This window comes from Rhinolophus hipposideros (assembly GCF_964194185.1).
Source record: "Rhinolophus hipposideros genome assembly, chromosome: 18".
In the NCBI taxonomy this organism is placed as follows: Eukaryota; Metazoa; Chordata; class Mammalia; order Chiroptera; family Rhinolophidae; genus Rhinolophus; species Rhinolophus hipposideros.
The window spans coordinates 30,973,044-30,993,723 of NC_138064.1; the positions used below are offsets into that span (position 1 = coordinate 30,973,044).

The 20,680-nt window shown below is 37.3% G+C and overlaps 1 protein-coding gene across 8 annotated transcripts in view; it reads right to left on the reverse strand.

Annotated features, from left to right (window-relative positions):
- The window catches only part of DYNC1I1 (dynein cytoplasmic 1 intermediate chain 1), a 289,426-nt gene that overhangs the window by 237,682 nt on the left and 31,064 nt on the right, over nt 1-20,680 (reverse strand). For 4 of the 8 annotated variants that reach the window (XM_081079542.1, XM_081079539.1, XM_081079535.1 and 1 more), the window contains exons 2-4: nt 19,816-19,932; nt 13,596-13,710; nt 10,823-10,964 (exon numbers count right to left, since the gene is read on the reverse strand). In XM_081079542.1, coding sequence (XP_080935668.1) covers nt 10,823-10,964; nt 13,596-13,710; nt 19,816-19,923 — 365 coding nt within the window. In that variant the 5' untranslated portion in view covers nt 19,924-19,932. The remainder of the gene's footprint in view (nt 1-10,822; nt 10,965-13,595; nt 13,711-19,815; nt 19,933-20,680) is intronic. The other 4 variants (XM_081079541.1, XM_081079540.1, XM_081079537.1 and 1 more) reach the window with 1 other exon arrangement.

Below are 20,680 nucleotides of genomic sequence, written 5' to 3' on the forward strand. Positions count from 1 at the left end.
TATCCCTCTATTATAAGGATACATGTCTAGAACCGCACCTGACATACATGCTTAGATAATACAGTATCATTGAACGAATGAATAGATGGATGAATAGTCTATCTCTGGCTTTCTACAGGGATCACCTGTAATTATCCCTATAAAGCACAAAGTAACTATTTGATAAACAGTAGCTGCTCTTATTACTACCACATCCACTATACCTACTACCAGTGTTTCTCTGCGTCAAAGCCCTGCCTATGTGACAGATCCCACGTAAGCTCCTCCTACAGAACTATGGAGAGATGTCCCAGCTTTTCTTCTTAACTCTGGCTGTGCTCTTGTCCTCTTACCTGAACGCTCCGAGAGATGCCACTAAAGTCCAATGAGAACACCAACTGGTCACTGTTTCTTCGACCAGTGCTTTTCAAACTTTAATGCACATAGATACCTGGGAATACTGTTAAGCACAGATTCTGATTTAGTAGCTCTGTGGCACGTCTAACAGGCTCCAGGGGATACAGATACTGCCCGTCTGTGGACCACACTTTGCGTAGCAAGGTCTGGACTTAAATAAGTGGCTCTCAAATTCTGGTGTGGAGCAGAATGACCTGGAAGGTTTACTAAAATACAGAATGTTGATCTCCAAACCCAGAAATTCTGATTCAGTAGCTCTGGGGCGGGGCCTGAGAATCTGTATTCTAGGAAATGCTTCCAGTTGACCCTGGAACTACTTTTAGAAAATGTCTGGGATGTACTATTGCTTTCGTTAGTCAGCAGACACAAAGTATCACTGATCCTCTAATATGTCAGCATCTAAACCTGTGATTAACTCAAGCCTGGCCTAAGGCCTGGGCTACTTTCAGACCAATTAAATCAGAATGTGTGGGGTGGGAACCAGGCATCTGTGTTTTTGAACTCTCCAGGTGATTCTAACGTACAGCCAGAACCACACTCCAGACTCATTCTCTGCTTACGACAAGTAGCCCTTTCTGGTTCTGGACACCGACTCCTTCCCCTTGTTTCAAATGGTAGAAGTAATGGAATCCGGTACAGTGATTCATGTTTGCTGTTCATATGTCTGTGGGGATCAAATCTTTCATCTTTAAGCATTTCTTTGGCTACAGACAGAACGGCAGCATCTCACTCTGGCTGACTGTGACACGCATTCCCTCATAAAGGGGGGAGCAGCTACTTTGCCCTCAATTTGCCTTGAGTTTTCAGATAGAACAAACTTTACTGACCTTTTCCACTTCTCCCAGGCAGGTGAAGAACGCAGCAGACCCCAGGTGGTCTGGCTGTTCTGTTACTTATCTGACAGCTCACCTGAATTCACTGTACCCTCCAGAAGTAAAAGTGATGATTCCATCAGAATCACTCCCTTAAGAAGTCCACAGATTAGCAGACTGGAGTTGGCATTTCCTTGGGCAGAACAACAAAGGTGGTCTATGTAACTAACTCACCACACTCCTGCCCCCCAGTCACATAAGATGCTATCGAAAGTGCTAGTTTTTTTTCATTTTTCCTTTATTATCTGTGGGGTTGTCAGACTTGCACAGAATTTAGCTTTTCTTTGAAAAGGAACTTAAAGCCAAGCCATTAAACAGGCAAAGGTTGTTTGTGTTTTCAAGGGTAGCCTAGGATGGTGGATTAAATGTTCGCTGGTTTCCTTCCGTACAAACTTGAAGAAAAACTTCCCCTAAGATGGCAGCACCTTGGAGAGGGCCACGCCCAGGCTAGGGGTGGGCGCTGCTAAACTGTAATCAGAAAAGTCGTCTGTCTTCAGCAAAATGAACATGCAGGCCTAGAGGCCCTTTTAGGTCCTTTCCGCCGTATCTTTTAACACATTGGATGATTATTAAACTGCCTTTCAACTTTCTCTTCTCCAATTGCTATACTTTTATTTAACTAATTGACATAGGTCTTACATTCCAACCATTTTATCACCAAGTTACTGTATCATTAAAATTAAATGATGGTTTCCCCACAGCTTCTTGGACAGTTTGAAATCTTACCAGGTAGTTTATTTTTGAAATGATAAAAGTAGTGAAATTGTAAGTAAATATATGTGAATATAATATACTATCACAAAATATTTTCATATAGAAATCATCCTGTTTACTGTAGTAATTAGTTCTAGTTTTCAGTCATTTCTGGAATGGACTAGTCCATGCATGCAGGGAGAGAGTATTTTTGAGATGAATCTTCATCTACTAATTCAATAAATATCTACTAAAACTCTAATGTGTAAAATACTGTGATACGTGATTAAAAGAACTTTAAGGAACTTACCAATCTTATGGGGAGATAAACCATATATAAATGTTTAGCAGAACAAGTCAGTAAGTAGTTTTTCACTACAGATTCTCCCTACATCTTTCAGCAAGGCCAGACGTACCCCCTGACTGCTGCCAGAGTCTCTACTATCTCCAATTCCTGTGATAGCCAACCAAACCCATTCTGATTGATGTAATATTTCTTTAACTATGTCAATTACATTTTGTCCAGTGTTTCTGTACGGGAAACCCTCCTGATTTTGTCTGCTTATTTGGAAGAGTTGCATTTGTCTACACTGATCAGTTTTAGGTTATTTCTTAGGTAAACTCTCTGAGGGTGTAAGGGAGGATCTTTGATCCCTTTCATAGGGACCCTGCCTCTAGCACAGATCCCTTACCTACTCTAGAGTAAGGGGCACTGTATGTTTCTATGGTCCCACAATAGAATTGGATATGCGAATTAAGGTCACATTTCCCAACTTTGTTTCAAAATACTAGGTACAGAACTTTCCCACATCATGGAAAATAATCATTCAACCCTAAATATGCCAGACAATGTAGCCTCTGGCATCTTATCTAAAAAGGCCTACCTTGTAACCATTAGTTTACAATTTAGGGGACAATTTGTTTTTCAATACTTCTCTTAAGAAGAGACAAAACATCAAAATCTTCAAAGTTAGCAGTGACCTACTAAGAGGGTAACAGGACTTTATATGTTAAACCTCTGCCAATTCATTGCTATACAACTTCTTATAAAATGCTCCCTTCATTGGTCCCATTTTATTTGCTCGGTTTCAGTTTAGTAGGTACAGTGAAGTAAAAATTCGAAAAACAGAAACAATCCCTGGCCATCTGTGGAAAGCATAACTTCGGAGTAAAAGACATGATGTCTGGGTTGCATATACCTTGCTCTCTAATGAGTGGTTAATTTCTTCCTGTGCAACTCTTACCAATAGCCAAGTTGGTTTCCATTCTTCTTTCTATCATTATTAGTCCTCAGAGCAGAAAGCCTTAAAATTCTTCTTTAATGAGTGTCTTTGCTCTTACTTTTTGTGGGTTTTGGTTATAAGAAAGTGAGATCTGATAAATATGTGGGAGGCAGTACTCTCTCACTTGTCTAATTTGAAATGCTGAGACACTCTTCAACACTGCTGGTGGCATTTCAAATTAGTACCGTTCTTCTGGAAAGCAACATGCCAATATGTAGCAAGAATCCTAAACATAGGATTACTCTTGGACTTCCAAAATTCAGCCTATGGAAATAAAACATTACAAGGAAAAAAATGTAATCACAAGAATGATGGTGATAATGGCAATGATAATGCCAACCTCCAAATCATCAAATCCCATGACCAATTTGGGAGGGCCCTTATTCTTTCCATCCTCATAAAGACAGGCATTTCCCAGACAGCACTGCTTCTCCCTCACTTCGGTACTCTAACCCTAGGTGATCCAATAGATGTCCATATAACTTCTGCCCAAATAACCCCAAAGTCCTGATCTGGTGAGCTCCAAGTCCCGCTTTTTCACGACTTTTGGACATATCCATCTTCATACCAACGACATTCACCTTTTCTCATCCCATGTGTCTTTTGTTTCCTTTTCCACTCCCACAGCCCTAGTTTCAGTCCTTTTTATCAGACCAATGGTTCCCCAAACTAGTCCTCAGACTTTCAAAACATTATAAAATTGCAGTGTCCCAGCCCTCACCTCAAAACTGTGGCCCAGGTACCTGTGTTTTTAATAAGCTCCAAAGTAAATTCAATAAATAACCACCAAGTAAAGGAGCCAGGGATCTCAACTATCTCAAAAGTCATACTTACCTCCTAGACTCTGATCTCTTTTCATACTTCCTCCCTAACATGCGTTTTACATCCCATACTCCCGCACCCTTTTCCTTCGTCTATGCTTTTCCCCATCATCTGGGACGCCCTTTCTCCCACCTGTCCAAAGCATATGCATCCTTTAAGGCCCACCTCAAATGGCTTGCTCTCTAAATATATTTGTCCTCAATAACCTCATTCAGAAATAACGAGTCTTTCTATGACACACAAATAGAGAAATACCTGGGCCTCTTATTCCACAGTTCTCTTTGCCAATCTATAATCTACTTGACCTCAACAGTAGCCTTATATCAGGTTTTAAGACCAAATCTGAAGATGGTCTGCAGGAGGTAACGAGTGCTGTTACAAAGCCCAGGGGCCTCAGCATTGAGCCAAACACACTGCGAGTCCCACTGACATTTTGCCTTGAGCCCAGTAAATGGGTTTCAATCTTCTTTCTGTACGAAAATCCTCATCTTATACCTCATTCCTATAACCACTACCTGTAGTTCTCCTTGAGAAAGTCCACTTCAGGCAACTTGTTCAGCAACCTTGAACTTCCTTTCTTTTACCTGTGTCCTCATTCCTCCACTCATCGTACACCCATCCCACCCAGTTTTTTTGCAAGCTGTGCATGCACACAAACGCACACAAACAAATCAATAGACATTTACCAAGTTCCTAGCAAGTGTTAAGACTCAATGTCGGATAGTAATGAATCAAAATAACTTATCCCACATGAATGTATTACAAATTAATTATAGATAATTTGGGAACAATGGTTCATGACATTATTGCTCATCTTATGAGAGCTATAATTTTCTTAGATGGCTTCAGATTAAATCTGTCAATTTACTGGAAGCATGCTGTTCAGAAGTAAAAAGAATGCCTGTCTTTATACTCCTGGCAGCCTTAACATTTGACATTTGTCATGTGTCTTGCACACAATAAGTGTTCAACTATTTATTGAATGAATAGATGAATGCATGAACAAATGAATGGTCTTGACTTGCCCTTTCTGCAGATGGGTATGAAGTATGAGGGCAAGTTGATTCCCAAAGAAATAGTTTTTACTTTATTTACTTAAAAATGCAAGAATAAATCAGGGCATGTCTGCCTGACTCCCTTACTCTCTACCAAGCCACTGAGAAGGAACTCAGTGTTATACAGCATGATGTCGCCAGAGGGTCCCAGGAGCATTCTCAGACACACTTGCACATTGAAGACGGAAAGCCTATCTTAACAATGCTGACTGTAAAAATGCTGGTTTGTGCGGGGAAAAAAAAAAAAAGTCGTCCAGCTAGCTTGTCTACCAAATGAACTTAGGTAATTTCTGAAATAAGTGCATTATTCTTTTTCACATGATTCTTTTTCTCTCTAAGGTGGAGAGACAACACGAGGGCAAATACTGAGCTCCCTGGATCGCCACAGTTTCCCTGTCAAACAAATCACTAGTCACTAATGTGATAAAGAAAACAGAGTAGGCCAATGCGAGCTCAGTGCCAAACAGAAAATCTCCAGTCAATATCATCCTCAAATATCTATTTTTCTAAGTGCCATTTCCAAAAGTAACACACTGAATAATAAGGACATTTTAAAATCCATCTTATCATTCAATCTGTCCCAGTCATTTACGTGATGTCAATTAATTAAGGATGGCATTTAAATCATGAGTGAATGTTTTTCTTCCCAACCTCCATTATTTCCTTACTTGGGACTGGCAGTGATAATGATAAAGATTTTCTGATGTTAGGGATAAAATTGGAACAGTGCAATAATTATATCAGGCTCTTTTTTTTTTTTAAGCCTTTTTCTTAATTTCCTGTGTGAGAATCTTCCCTGTTGCCTAACATCAAAGCCCTAACATAGAGTGGGCCACACGAAGCCACATAGGAAGTCCATCAGAGCCGGATTCAAAAAGAAATGTAAGACTTCCCATTACAAAGCTGCTTTCAAGAAAGCTGTTTCTCTAGAAGAAGGCTCAGCAACCCCTTGTTGAAACAGATGCTGACTGTGTGCTGTAACCATATGGGTAGAAACAGTACCCTCTCCTGAAGATAGTGATATCAAAAATGTTTTATCAGTTAATGTGCTACATAAAAAGAAAACCCTGTAGTATACATTTTATTTTACTTTCCAAAGACACTGACTTTTAACCAGCCTTGAATCAGGGATATTGGTCTCCCTAGAGTCAGGTTAGCTGGTAGTATCCTGTCATCTTCTCTTTGCATAATGGTAACGTAAAGAATTTTGTATCTACAAAATTTGAAGAGTCTTGTTAAATTTTCTCCAAGGTTTTCCATTCTTTTATTATACTTTTTGACCTTTCCTAAAACCTCCTTATTATCTCTCCTTGAGCCTTAGCCCTCATCAGAGCACCTGAGAAGATGGTAACTTTTCCACCAAAAAAGGGTCAAAAGTCCTTTGAGGTGGATGTAGTGCCAGAAATTCCTATGGAATCTGAGTGTGTAAAAATGTGAAAGTCCTGAGAATTTTCTGTTGGGCACATTAAGCCCGTATAGCCTCATAGCACATTTTCCTATACTGGAATCCCTGAGAAAAGAAAGTGCTAACCAGGTGCTGCCAGCACACTTTGACTACAAACAAATTATTCTAATTTCCTTATTTGAGAGTTCACTCGGCAATGGATGAGGGAAAGGCAGAGTTGATCAAATATCTGAATTTTACCAAAGTAGTCTGCCAACGTGACACTAAATAGTTACTATACAGAGGCCTAATGTTCAAACTGACCAGCAGAGGAGCTGCAGACATCTGCATTTCCATCCCAACCTCTACTCGGGAGTACACACGAAGCTGAAAGCCTGAATGACTTCTACTTCATTTCCTTTTTCTCTCTGTTCCCCTGTCAAGTGTTTCAGAAGACACTTCTTCATTGCTGCATTCAGGTCTCCATGGAGGGACCTCACCTCCCTAGAGAAAAATCTATGGATATAAGGGTTTTGGTTAATAGATGCTGATAGCCGGGAGGACAGGTATCAATGTTAAATACAAACGGAATTATGTTGTAATTGGGAAAACTTGAAGATAATATAGATGTCAGGTAAGATTAAAATATATTGAAATAGAAAAATAGAGCTACTTGATTAGAAAACCACGTCAAATAGTTTGCATAGCATGATATCATTGATCATATATATGATGACATAGACATGTATATATGTTTAGATAATAGTTGATTCATTCAACAAACATTTATCAAATACCTACTTTATGGATACAACCTCAAATATCACTTACGCCTGCCCTTCAGGAGCTTGTCATTTCCTGAGGAAGAGAGGCATGTATTCAACTAAACATAAGTCATTCTTCTTTAAGGGCTATAAAGTACTAAATGCTTCACCCTTGTCTATAAAAGATATAAGCTATTAGTTTGAGATTGCTATTCCTTATCACATTGAGAAAAAAAATATTTCTATTCCTAGGTTACTAAGTTTTAAAATATGGGAATAGACATTTAAATTTCTCAAGTACCATTCAAGCATATATCGCAATGATTACTTTCCCCTCTTTGACCTTTTCATATGCTGAATTATGGTAATGGTAATACATTTCCCTATATAAAATATCTTTCAATTTTCTAATCAATCCTAAATTAATCATAGCATAGTATCCCCTTAATATTGTGCTGGATTCCAGTTGTACATAGTATATTTAGGATATTTTTATATCTATGTTTTTAAGTAAAACGAGTTTTTCCAGTGTTTTAGTAATAATATTGAGCTTGTTATTTGCCCAATATCATTAACTGAGTGATGATTAATTAGTTCTACCTAAAGTCATTAAGAGAAAGAAGAGAATACCACAAATGTACATTGTAATTGAGAAGCAGGCCATAACAACAGAAGCAGAAACTGCAAAACAAATTGTGACACTTCAAGTTTTAAAAAAATTAAAGCATACTACTATGATTGAAAAATTATTACGTATTTCAATTTTGTTCACTCATTTAAAAAAATTAACTGAACTGCTCTTAAAAATCAATAAAAGGAATTTTGTTGTACTTGATTTTTTTTTAAAGCACTGCTTTAATCTTTTCTTTATAATAGGGTATATTAAGTGCGCCAATTTGCAGATTAACCACTTACAGGGGTTATATAAGAAATGTTTGCCAATTTGGCTGTGTAAAGAAAATTTTAGCTCAGGTTCGAAATTTTGGCAAATGAATGACAATTTATGTACACCTTTAGGTAGGACCAGATATGTTAATTTGATTCCTAAGGTATCTTCTGAAACATTTTCCATTTTTCAGAGTCCAAATTCCACACAAATAGGCAAATTTATGACAATTGAATTATATTCTTAGGAACTACCAAGCTCTTTTCCCAGTCTCATGTTTTATGAAGTGTTCAAGTTGATCGTAATTGTTTCAAAGATGTTTCTTCTACAGAAAAAGACATTCCAAGTGGAATTTTAAAAACAAATATAATATTCTTCTGAAATTTAACTCTCATAGCTATTTTATGGAAGCAAAAACATAAATTTGTGTGGAATTTTCCTAAGTTCAAAACAAGGGCAACGTTCACTAAGCTATTTCTGATGCCTTCTCTTCGAGCAAACTTTTCTGCTCAGTTTTTCTGAAAATCATCATCTCCTCAATGCCAGTTTTCTTGCATTCCTATGAAACCTACACTTAGCAAGGGATTTACTCCTTGACTTTTAGTTGTCTAGTCTTGCCAAAATGTTCCTATAAAGACTTAGAGCTAGTTGGAGTTTCTGTGAGGTAGGAGTGGACGGCATTTCCTCCAAAGTGATTTCTTCAGTTAAAAAAAAAAAAATCATGTAAGAAGTGGGAAGCAATGAAGAGTGATATTCTCTGAGAAGGAATAATTGCTGTTGCCCCAGAGTGCTAACAGTGTAGGTCAGATTTCTCTAGAAAGTTTTCAGAAGGGCTCATCAACTAAGAACTCAGTAATAGAATTTAATGCTGCCAACTGTACCCCTTGAAACTAAAAATGAATGACACAACACCATCACTATATAAAAAGAGGCAAATATATTAACTTAATGATAGACCAATGGACCTCCTAAGGAATGTGATTATATTGTGCCAGCTCTTGTATAAATGTTAGATCTTACATAACTGTTATTACTACCTCTTTTCCCCTCAAAGACCTTTTGAAGTGTTCAAAGCAAAAGATGAGAGAAGACGTGTGCTGCCCCAAATCACAAAGGCGATTTGCTAAAATAAACCAGCCTGGTGCCCACAAAAACCTCTACTTTCATTCTTCTCAAATTGAAAGCAGTGTCCACTGGTTTCAAAAGGCCCTATCAGAACAAAACACATACTCAAATCTGAAACACACCAACAGGCAAATATGGGTGATATAATACCAGTCTTACAATGTCAGTTTCAGAAAGAAAAAAAAAAAAGCAAAAAAACCTACAGTTCGGACTAATATTGGAGTATTCTCATTTCCATATTTTTCTCTACCAAAGTCATCTCAGCCTATATGGAAACAATGCACTTTCAGAAGATAATGCTTATGACAATGTGTTAAGTGAAAAAAGAAAAAAGCAAAATTATGTACCTCTCCCCCAGTAACACATATGGTAGCAAGAAATAAATACAGGTAAATAAAAATTAAAAGGCATATAGACAAGGCCAAGGCTGATTTGTTAGAACTGTAGTGCTGTGAATGATTGTTTCTTCTCTTATCTGAAGTATGTTAAAGTATTTTATGATTTCTTTTTTAATTAAAAGTCAAAAACAGAAGTCACAAATTGCCAACCTGCAGGCCAAATCTGGCCCACAACTGCTTTTAACAAAGTCATTAACATTGAACATTTAGGATTGTTATATAAATACTTGAATTTTTAGATTCTCATGAAAAGTTGAAAAATATGGAAAAAGTGGGTCTGTATTCCCACATGAGCTGAACCGCCTGAGCTGTGAGGAGACCATCTGACCTTTATAAATAAGGTGCTTGCTAACCAATTGCTACAGGCCCCCACACTCTACTCATTTGTGTCACCTGCCTATGTGCACCTGCATGGGGGAATCCTGGTGAAGGCAGAGCTGGATTAAGAAAGTTACCATGACTCCATGCATATTAGTGAGTCTTCTCCTTTCCCTCTTCACATCTTTTCCTTTTGGATACCCCTTCAGGGATCAAATTAGAAAATGTCTATATCCACTTTCAAAAGTTACATAATCTTTGAATAGTCCTAGTGTAATGAAAATTTGGCAACTGACTCACAAAACAGAGCTGTCAACCTTGATGGTCATGATAATCAGTAATAATAATAAAAACAGTTTTCGGACAAATTAGTCAACTCTATTAAGCTAACAAAAAAGACACTGAAAAAATTAAATTTAGGATTAGAACATCTGTGTTCGAGTCACAAAGATTCTCATGGAAACCAGAACCAAAGCAGAATAATGAGAAGCTGGGTAAATATTCCATTTGTCTTTGGTCCTTTCCTGCTTTCTTTTAGGCCTAAGCTAATGGATATGTTTGTGTTTGTTAAACAAGACACGTGCTAAATTAGCCCACTCAAGGAAGGATAATATGTAAGTTTATCATTTCTAGTGTTCAAAATCATTGCTATACCACTAAAATAGCAAACCATCATAAATTTAAGCAGAAAATGACTGAGTATACAGGCAGGTGCACGCACTTTTACAGTGCACAATGAAGTAGTAAGGTTTTACATCTTTTTTGGGGGGAGGAGAGAGGTATTATTGCCATCCCACCAGGGCCTTTGTAAAGGGACAATTCTTACCTTGTTAATGGTCCCAGGTCACCTGAGTCTTGGCTTCCAGCTTCACTGGGAGTGCTCACTGATTTCGAGGAGGGAGACATAGGGGTTGGGACTAAATAATGAAAATAACAGGTATCCCATGTTAAAAAATGCAGCGACTGCACTGGGGAAGAGCAGTGTCAGACAAATTAAAACAAATGGGCCCAAATTAAAGTGGTTGTATGGCCAGGAGAGATTGAGATGGGATAAGAAAAAACAAACAAACAAAAAAAACAAACAAAAAAAGGAAAGAAAAGGAAGAAAGTCAAGTGAATTTTTTTATATTTTGGAAATTAAAATTTGAAATGAATTTTGACAGAATTAACCTAGGAATTCTAAGGCCATGTCCAGCTTAACGAAGTAAAATGGAGGATCAATATAGTTATCCAGATAATTCGAATCAAAGATTTCTCTGGTATGAACTATCCAGTTAATTCTAATTCTCCACTTTATTTTGTTAGTATAGATGTGACCTATTAAAAAAATGGAGTGTCTATAAAACTTTAAAAGATTATGAAACAAGTGATTCTGGATAATTTAAATGGTTAAGAGGAGTCTGAAAAGTCTACTATATGTCTGCATTTGGAGGGAAATCTATTGTCCGTGGATTATAAACTATATTTGCTATGAGAGACTAAGTGACAGATAGGGTGAGGGTAAATGTTGAACCTATAATTTAAAAATCTCTTTCAAAACAAAGGAAAATGCCAGGATGCTTTATTTTTACATTTAATTATTAGTTACATTCCATTGTGCTGTTTACTGTGTTTGGGACTTGTGTTCCTTTGCCTCTGGCAGCTCTAGAAGACATTGCCTTGTGCACATAAGTAAACTGTCACTCTGAGGACAGGAGAAACAAGTTCAAAGATTGAGGTCAGTGGGAGCAGAATATTGGAGAGCAAGGATAATAAAAGAAGAAAGCTAAAGAAAATGAAAAAGTATTTTTTTCTATATCCTTCAGATACAAGCCAAATGTCCTTCCAATAGAAGCTGCACCCAATAGCCAACATGGCTCCAGGCCAGATGAATTCAATGGGTTCTCAATATCACACATGCCAAAGAAGCCATATGGGCAGAAAGAAACTTCAGTACATGACTGTAGATTCCCATTTGGTTTCAATCATGTGCAATTTCCTTTTATTTATTCAACAGGGTAAAGGGTTTAACTATTTTGTCTAAATCCTATAACACAATGGCAGATCTGTCAAAAAACTAGGAATTTTCATGTGGTCTCACAATTAATTCTCCGATTATCCTCTGCAATAAGTCAGAGGGTAAGTCAGAGATGAATAAAAACTGAAAATGGGGTCCACCCTTGCCAGGGCCTACTGATAGGGATACAGGAATATTTCAGAATTTGGTCATCATTTAGGGATATTTAACTGTTTTGTTCTTAAAATTCAACTGCTGGTTTTGTGTAGGGTAGAAGAGAATAGGACATACTATTATTGTGTTTAACCAGTATTCATATTGCAACAGAATTCCTAAGGCTATTTTGTGGCTAAAATGTAATTGATTGCAAAGTGTCTAATTTATATCACGTCAACTAAGTATAAAAAAGTTTGTCAACCTCCTCAAAGAAGGTCCATCAATCAAATATCCTATAGGTTATATCTTCTACACCACAAAGAAGCTAAACAATATATAATCAACATCTTTTTGCAGCTTATTATATAATTGTTAGATATATGATTTTACCTACTACAAATTGAGGTTGAGTATAAAATGCTTTTTCATGGTGTTTTAGTTTGTGTGTACATATTAAATTATATCCAACAATAATAATTTGTAGGCTTATTGGATATTATTCTTTTTCTTATTTACATTGATATAAATACTTGTAATTTTGTTATACATGGATAATTTTTGTTCTTAGTTTAAGTAACTATGGAAATACATGAAAACTTGTTTTAATATAAAAGCCAATGATAGAATTAAAAGAAAACAAATCATTTTTAGAAGACCTGATATTGTATTTATTTATATGTATCATTTTAAAAGTTCTTAAAACTATATTAGATATCAGTTTTACAGACACCCTAGGATTACTTTGAAATGTAAGGAAAGCAAACAGATAAAGAAAAATAAAATAACTTATCACATGAGAGATACACAGTTAAGTGACAGAATAAACAAACACAATATGTACAGGTGCCTTCAACACAAATAAAACATAATTCAATATCCAAATCCTAGTGATAAAATAAGATCATGGACAATTAACTAAGAATAAATGAGTTGGAGGAAGGGTACTGCAAAAAAAATGCCAATTAGCAATGAAACCAAGATATACAATAGAGTCAAATAAATTTAAACTCGTTAATTAGCTGCTAATCTGTTAGCATGTTAAGTTTTCCTTCAAATTTTCCACTGAGCATTCAATTATGAAATTCATAACCAGAGTCACAGTATTTAGGTTGGCAGAGAGAAGTTGGAATTCAGCAATGGAAATGAAAAATAATTTAGGAAAAAAATTCCAAGATTTCTTATATTTACCATGCGGCAACTTGTTTAATAAGTATAAAGTAACCTAATAGTAATACAGTGGAGACAGTTGTCCATATAATCAGTCAATAAGCAGCAAACTGCTAACAACTCTACATATCCTTCCAGCCTCTTGATTCCAGAAACAAATATGACTGGACCCTAAGCCACAGAATTTCTTTAAAAATGAAATTTAAAAAGACGTAAAAGACTAGTAAACACGGGACATGGTATATCCCATGGAAATAGTAACACAAGAATTCTTAAGTACCTAGAGGGGGCTCCGGCGATATACCAATGCTTTGCAGCAGGGCCTCCGTCTCTCGCCGTTTGCGATCCAAATCAGAGTCGTCCTGAACAGGTTCTTTCTTCTGCTGCATATCAGCCTTTAAAAGGTAGATGCCAGCAAGAAAAGTTAATGACAGAACTACATGTATGCTTTTGCTGGCTGAAACTGGAAATGGTAAATGCATGGCTGTGAAGACCAGGCCAGAGCCCTAAATAGATCTAATCATGTGTATAAACGATGAAAAAACACTATAAATGCTCCATTTAATAATTACCAACCCAATGCTTTCTCTTTGGTTGAACGCTTTTTCCTGTCTCTATCACATGGCATAAAAGTTTCTCTCACCGGTCCTGAAAGAAACCATCAAAACCAAAATATTTTTCTAACTAGGATGTAAAGTTTTTAAAAATTCTGTCTGCTTTTTTAGACCTCTTTGTCCCTTCTGGGAAAACATACTATCAGTTCTTGATGAGGGTGTGTTTGTAATATTTGCGCCGCATGTTTGGGTTTATACAAACAGGGAATTATTTGGATCTGGCTAAAAAGCAAAATTAGTTATGAAAAATCTGTAAGTGTATAAAATACACTATTTGTAGCAGTAATCTAAGTTTACTACTGTTTAAAATAAACCAGGCTAAAATGTTTATTAAGGCATGTGAACAATATTGACGTAAGTCTTGTTACTTAATTATGACTTTCATAGGCTTCTATTATATATATATTAACTCAAAAGAGAAAATTCACATGTAGAAAAATATGGAACAAAAAATCATTTAGGAGAACTTCCTTTCCCAAATTCTGTCTAAAAAACACATCTTGTGTAAGCCTCCTTCTTATAGTGAGATCCTATGCCCAGTTTGTGCTTTTATAGGATAGTGACAAGACAAAATACAGATTAAAGAAGGTCAGTGCTGGGATTCTGGGGGAATTAAACATCCAAGTCTTTTTTTTTTTCTTTTTCATAATACAGTTACTTCTTAAGACTAGGCATTTGCCCCAGGTCTGAAACACAGAACATCCTATCTGATGTGCAGCTATCTCAAGACAAAGCTTTGTCAGAAGTGAAACTGTCTTAAAGCTTGTCAAAAACCAATTATCCAGTTATCAGAAACACCCTCCTCCTCTGGGGCAAGCTGGGCACCCTGACAGGCACACGACCTCCTTCCGGAGTGCAGAGTACATTGCAAAGCAGTGAAGCATCATTTACTCGTAGGTCTTGGCCTCAAATGCAGAAAGAGCTCATGCAACTTTTGACTTACTCCCAGATGGTAACCTACACCCTGATTATAAGCAAAATGCATCTTTGTACATAGTGCTGAGCTCAACGATTCTGTTATCATTTGCCTCGGGCTTAAAATGCACTCATATCTTTGAAGTCTAAAGTCACTAGTGGGAAAACGGCCATTATGGGGGCCGGTACGGGCTAATGAGAGTACTAGAGGAATTCAGGCACGTTCGTGTAACCCAAAATTCTGAAACGGCAGTTTAATCTCTATCCATGAAGATGTCACAGTTCACATTTTTCCCTACTTTTAACATTTAAACTACTGAAGCAAGTTCCAAAGTTTATGTGTACAACAAAGGCAAAGACAGAACTAAGTGAGAAACGGGAGCTCGCAGAGGGAGGGTCTATATCAATGTTCACATATCACGAAGTTAAAAAAGAAGAAAGGAAGGAAAAGCGGGGAAATGAAAGAAAAGGGAATTACCATAGTAGCTACTAAAATACATACGAAAAAAACAAAGAGAAGCAAAATTCATCTTAGGAGGCCAAAATGGGATAGTTGGGTTTTACAATGAAGAGTTAAGCCATAGCTGAACTACCAGCTTTACTGAGAGCAGATACATGTTTATTTTGTTCACCACGATATCCTCACATCCAGATCAGGGCCAGACACATAGTAGATGGTCAATTTCAAAAAGTGTTGAATGAATGTCTGCCTTTGGTAAATGCTATTCTACAGTTATAGAACCGTAGAAGGATACAGCATTCAGGCCCATTTCTGAAGTACCCCATTCAGAAAGCCTCTTTGGAGAATCACTGTTAGAAGGAGTCATCTAAACTTCCAGTGACTCCATGCTCAGAGCCATTTCTATCTTCTAGGATCAAAAAAAAAAAAAGTTCAACCTTCCCTCATTCTTTCAATAAAAGTTTATTGAAGGACAAGAGTGCCATTGGTAATGAAACTGAGAAGTTCGGAAGCACCTTCCCTACAGTGAACAGAAAAAGATCCGCCTAATCTTTTCCTTTTGAATAAAATTAGGGCATATTACCTACAACTTTCTGTCATGCATGTCCTATGCAGAAAGGCAAAGAATCTGGGTTCGGTTTTTTTGGGTTTTTTTATTCTAACGTTAATCGTTAAGCATTCAAGAAACATACCAAAGGATAAATCACATGCAGACATGCATAACCGTACTTGGTGCAAAAAAAGAACACCTGCACTCCAGCTCCAAAACTTCACTCTCACAACACAAGGGGCCTCTACACCTCATTCCCTGCCTTTCACCGTTTTTTTAATCCTTAAGGAAACAGGCAATATAATGACATACATTAATAAGGTCCATCTAAATGTAACAGAAACTTAGGAGAGGTATCAACACTCAAAGTGACCATGAAAAATGCAAAATTAGGTAACTGGAGTTTATTGGAAATAAAGGCAGTTCCTGTTACCAATGGGCACCTTAAACTAAACGTGCTACTTTATCCAAGACAGTTATACCCAGTGCCCTCATTGTGAAACTTTCAATTTATTCCATGTAAATACTACGGAATCCTAATATATTTTAATGACTCAATAAGGAGGGATTTCTCAGTACTAGTAATTAAAAGTATGCTAAAGATGTCTTCCTTAGCCAATGATATTTCTGCTTGTGGAGAGGAATCATAGCTGAGACCCACAGAGGATAATCGAAGAAAGAAAAATGATCAAAGGAGAATTATCAGTCACTCTTCCAAAGACAGCTGTGTGGTTATTAGAGGAACAAGTGAGGACAGGCCAGTAAACCTCCGGCCATCCTACCTTGCAGCAATTCGGCAGAAGGCCAAGGGCAGGACGAAACTTCAGGGTGGCCCCATTAAATACACCTCGCTGTATGAAAGCCAATTTTTCATGCAATTGGGTCTGTGTCTCAAATGGTGGCCACTGTATTTATTTTAAAATCAGATTTCATCCATAATACCACAACCAAGAAAGCAGTTGACATCCAAAGGAGCAGAGAGCGGTAATTTTAGACATGTACACAGTTTTCTGGATTCTGTGGAGACAATCAACCTGGGTGGTCCTAATTCACACTAGTTTTCAGTCATGGCAAAACTAGTTACTCAGATTAGCATTAAAGAGCATTTTGTTTCCTTTTTATTCTAAATTTGTTTTATTTACACTACAAGCCTAAATAAAGTTAAAAAATCAAACCTATAAGCCTAAGGCTATTTCTAACTCTCTATAAACAACATTAAAAACTAGAAAATCTGAAACTCAGGAGTATGACAGTGGCCAGTTGACTGAAGCACCCCATAGACCCAGGATCAGAAGCTTCCAAGGAAATTGGCGGAAAGAATTCCTGGTGTGTGGGAAGGATGTCAGTGACCAGCATCTCAGATCTGCCCTAATTAGCTTATGTGTTCATTTATTCATTCTATAATCTTTGACTGAAAGCCTACTGTAGTGGCAGGATCTGCACGAACATTGACTCAATGGTGAAAAACATCCAGCCTGTCCTCAAAAGCTTGCACAGACAAGTGAGGAGTCAAATGCGATGCTTTGTGCTAAATGGTTGGATAAGGTCAAGGATAGGGTGCAGGACTGACTTAGTTATGGATGCAGAAAGGTATCAGGGAAGGCTTTCTGGAGGATGTGACATTTGAGATGAGAACTGAAAGACACGTAGTTGACAGCCAGGTGAAGGATAAGAGGGAGAAGTAGAAGAAGAGTAAAAGCAGAGGGAGGAGAATATTCACGAACTCCCTGTCCAGATGGAGCAGGGCCCACAGGTGATATGTAAGTAGCTGAGTCTGGCTGGAATGTGGATTTTACAAAGAAGGGAAGTGGGAGAGAAAGAGAGTGTTGTATCTGTCCAGGATTTGATGATCACTGTAAGCTGGGGAAGGGGTGGTGGTGAAAGAAGGACCCCAGGTTTCTGCTTTGGAGGGATGAGTTGCGGAGGGACAGGATTTAACCAGGGCAGACCTTAAGATAACGTGGTCCAGTGGCTCCCCAAATCTGGCCCCATTTGGATCTTTCAAATTAAAAACTCTGAGGTGGGAGACTATGATTCTGTATTGCCATAGGAGTCCACAGAACAAGGCCACGATATCATAGGCTTAAGTTTAGAAATGAGGAAACCAAGACTGTGTGACTTTAATTCCAGTTCTAGGGAAAGGCCCAGGAACGCCTACAATCCGGGTGTTCCACACACTCCCACCATCTGCCACCCCCAATCTCCCAGGGTTCTGTCTGCTGTGTAACAAACCAAATCTCCATCAGGCTGCTTGGCGTGAAAAACAAAAAGGGTGGCCTGTTTCCATCAGTCTTGTTTGCCTGTAATGTCCCTCCAAATGTGTAAAATAACAAAGATGAAGCAGACAGCATAATTTGGAACCAGATTTCCCATATCACATCGCATTTTGTGGTAATTCTATGAAATTCAAGTTGGATATTAGAATGTCAGTTTAAAAGGAAACTGGTTATTAGTAAAGGATAACAGGTGCTTTAAAATTACAGTAAGTGTTGACATTTGAAGGAAAGGAAGCATAATAACTTAATGTTTTTTTTGGCTTTGCATGGAAATGAATGCCCATTCCTTGTCAATTCTCACCTCTACTTCATTCAAGAATGCATCTATAACAGCAAAAATCTCCAAAGGAAAAAAGATTATACACACTGGCAAGGACAAATAAACTATGGTATCAATCATAGTGTAATGGAATGGAGAGACACAAGATGACAAAAAGGCTAAAATGCAACTGCAATTATGTTTTACTTTGTCGGAAAATAATTGTTATAAATCTGCTACCTTGGTTCTCCAGCCTATGATATGAAATAACACTGACTTAGATTGTGATGTGTCAAACTGCATTCTCTTTTTCCTCAAAGAAAAACTGCGAATAGGTAAGCAGCTCTGATTTCTATACAATCAAGCATACAAACTTTCCTTCTTGGAAAACCATTCAAAAATATCTTTGGCATTTGGTTTTTGTACAAGATGTGTACTATTTCTATACTGTCACAACAAATTGGAAATGAATAGTTGGACTGAGACAGGAAAATAAAACATGACACAACAGCCAGGCATTGAATCGAGAGTCCGGATTCCTGGTCTCGCAGGCAGAAAAGCTACATTTCACCTCTGGGTGTCAGCTGCTTTGTTGACATAAAGACCTTAATGGAAGGTCTCTAAAATCTCTTTTAGCTTTAATATCACATAATTCTACGTCCATGGAGCAGAGTATACTATACTATGATCTACCCTCTCACCAAAGGAGGGAAATGCAATTTTCCCTTTGCTAGACCTCGGATTCTTATTTACTCTGAAAAATACCGGGGGTGCCAAAAAAACGTACACATATGACTTGTATTCATTTTTTGTTATCAGTATATATTATTACAATTTTAATACAGTTTTTCTCTTTTCGTAAAATGTGTATACATTTTTTTGGCACCCTCTGTCTATACCACTTAGGAAACCACGGAAATCCATTGGCATCATTCTCTATTTTTCTCCTAAAATGTTCTTGCCAGTAGTTTTTTATTTTTAAAACCTTTTCTTAAGACTAACACTTATTAAATATTAACTGTATTTTGGTATTGCTATGTGCTTTATAAGATTAATTCTTTTAATCCTCACAACCTCACAAAATAAATGTCACCCTTCCTATACTAAGGATAGGAAACTGAGACTCAAAAAGGTTAAAGAATTTCTAACAATAGAGACATCACGGCCCACTTTCAGGGTGCTATTCAAGTCTGGGGTGAATCTGGAGCTTGGGGATCTCTGGACCAAATGCTCCCCAGCATTTAGGTGGTGCCTGACCAGTGGTGCCTGACCAGTGCATAGTACTTTGAGTATGCAGATACCCACTTATTTTATTCAAGCATTATAAATGGATTCTTTTAGAGGGTCTTCTTTATCCACTTAACTGGTCCCTCAGAATCAAGTGATTTTCTTTTGCTTCTCCAACATCCCAACATCTAGTACTTACCTCTTTCTTTTTCCTTTCCTCTTCCTTCCGTTTCTTCTCTTCTCTGATCTGTGCTAAGCGCTGTTTTTTGCGCTCTAGCTCAGCTTTTAAATCACTTTTGTCAGACATGTTGGTTTCCTTGGAGGTAAATAAAAAAAAAAGTGAATATATAAAAATAACACTTCTGTATTAGCATTGCAAAAATCTTTAAAAAGGAAATCAAGTTTTGGGCCATAACAGGTTGTATTATTTAGCCTATGTCAAAGAAACAAAGAAACAAGTTAAGTTAGATCTGGTTTTACTCTATATAAATTCTTCCCTTTTTATGTGTATATAAATATTTGAAGAAATACAATGTTATAGTCCATTCTGGTCTGAGGAATAATAGCAACTTCAGAATAAGCAACGCATTTTCTGTAAAAGTTTCTTGACAAATAAACCAAATAAATAAATAAGAGAACTGAAAAAGAACCATCATCATGACTTCCAATTTACATGATAATGGATCAATTCATCTCCACACTGAGAGAAGAAAATAGGCTGTCATAAACCCTTAGAGAAGTGCCCTGCTCAAATTTCCACGGACTCAATAAACATTCCTCCACTGAGCTTGGGCACATAGAGATTTCATTTTGCCTAACAATATATGCATCAGGAAGACAACCACTGAAGGCCTAACATGTTAATCTTCTTTCTCTGTAAAACTCTTCCTGAACTGTCACAATTAATTTAATCTCCAATACAACCCTATTACTATAAGCCTTCCATTTGCATGCAGGATGCATTATTGCTTATCCTGGCACTTTCCCTTTTCAAAGCAAAAGATGTTTGTGAACACGTGGAATAGGAGATAAACATCATGGCAAGGTCTTTGGAAAATTTACCT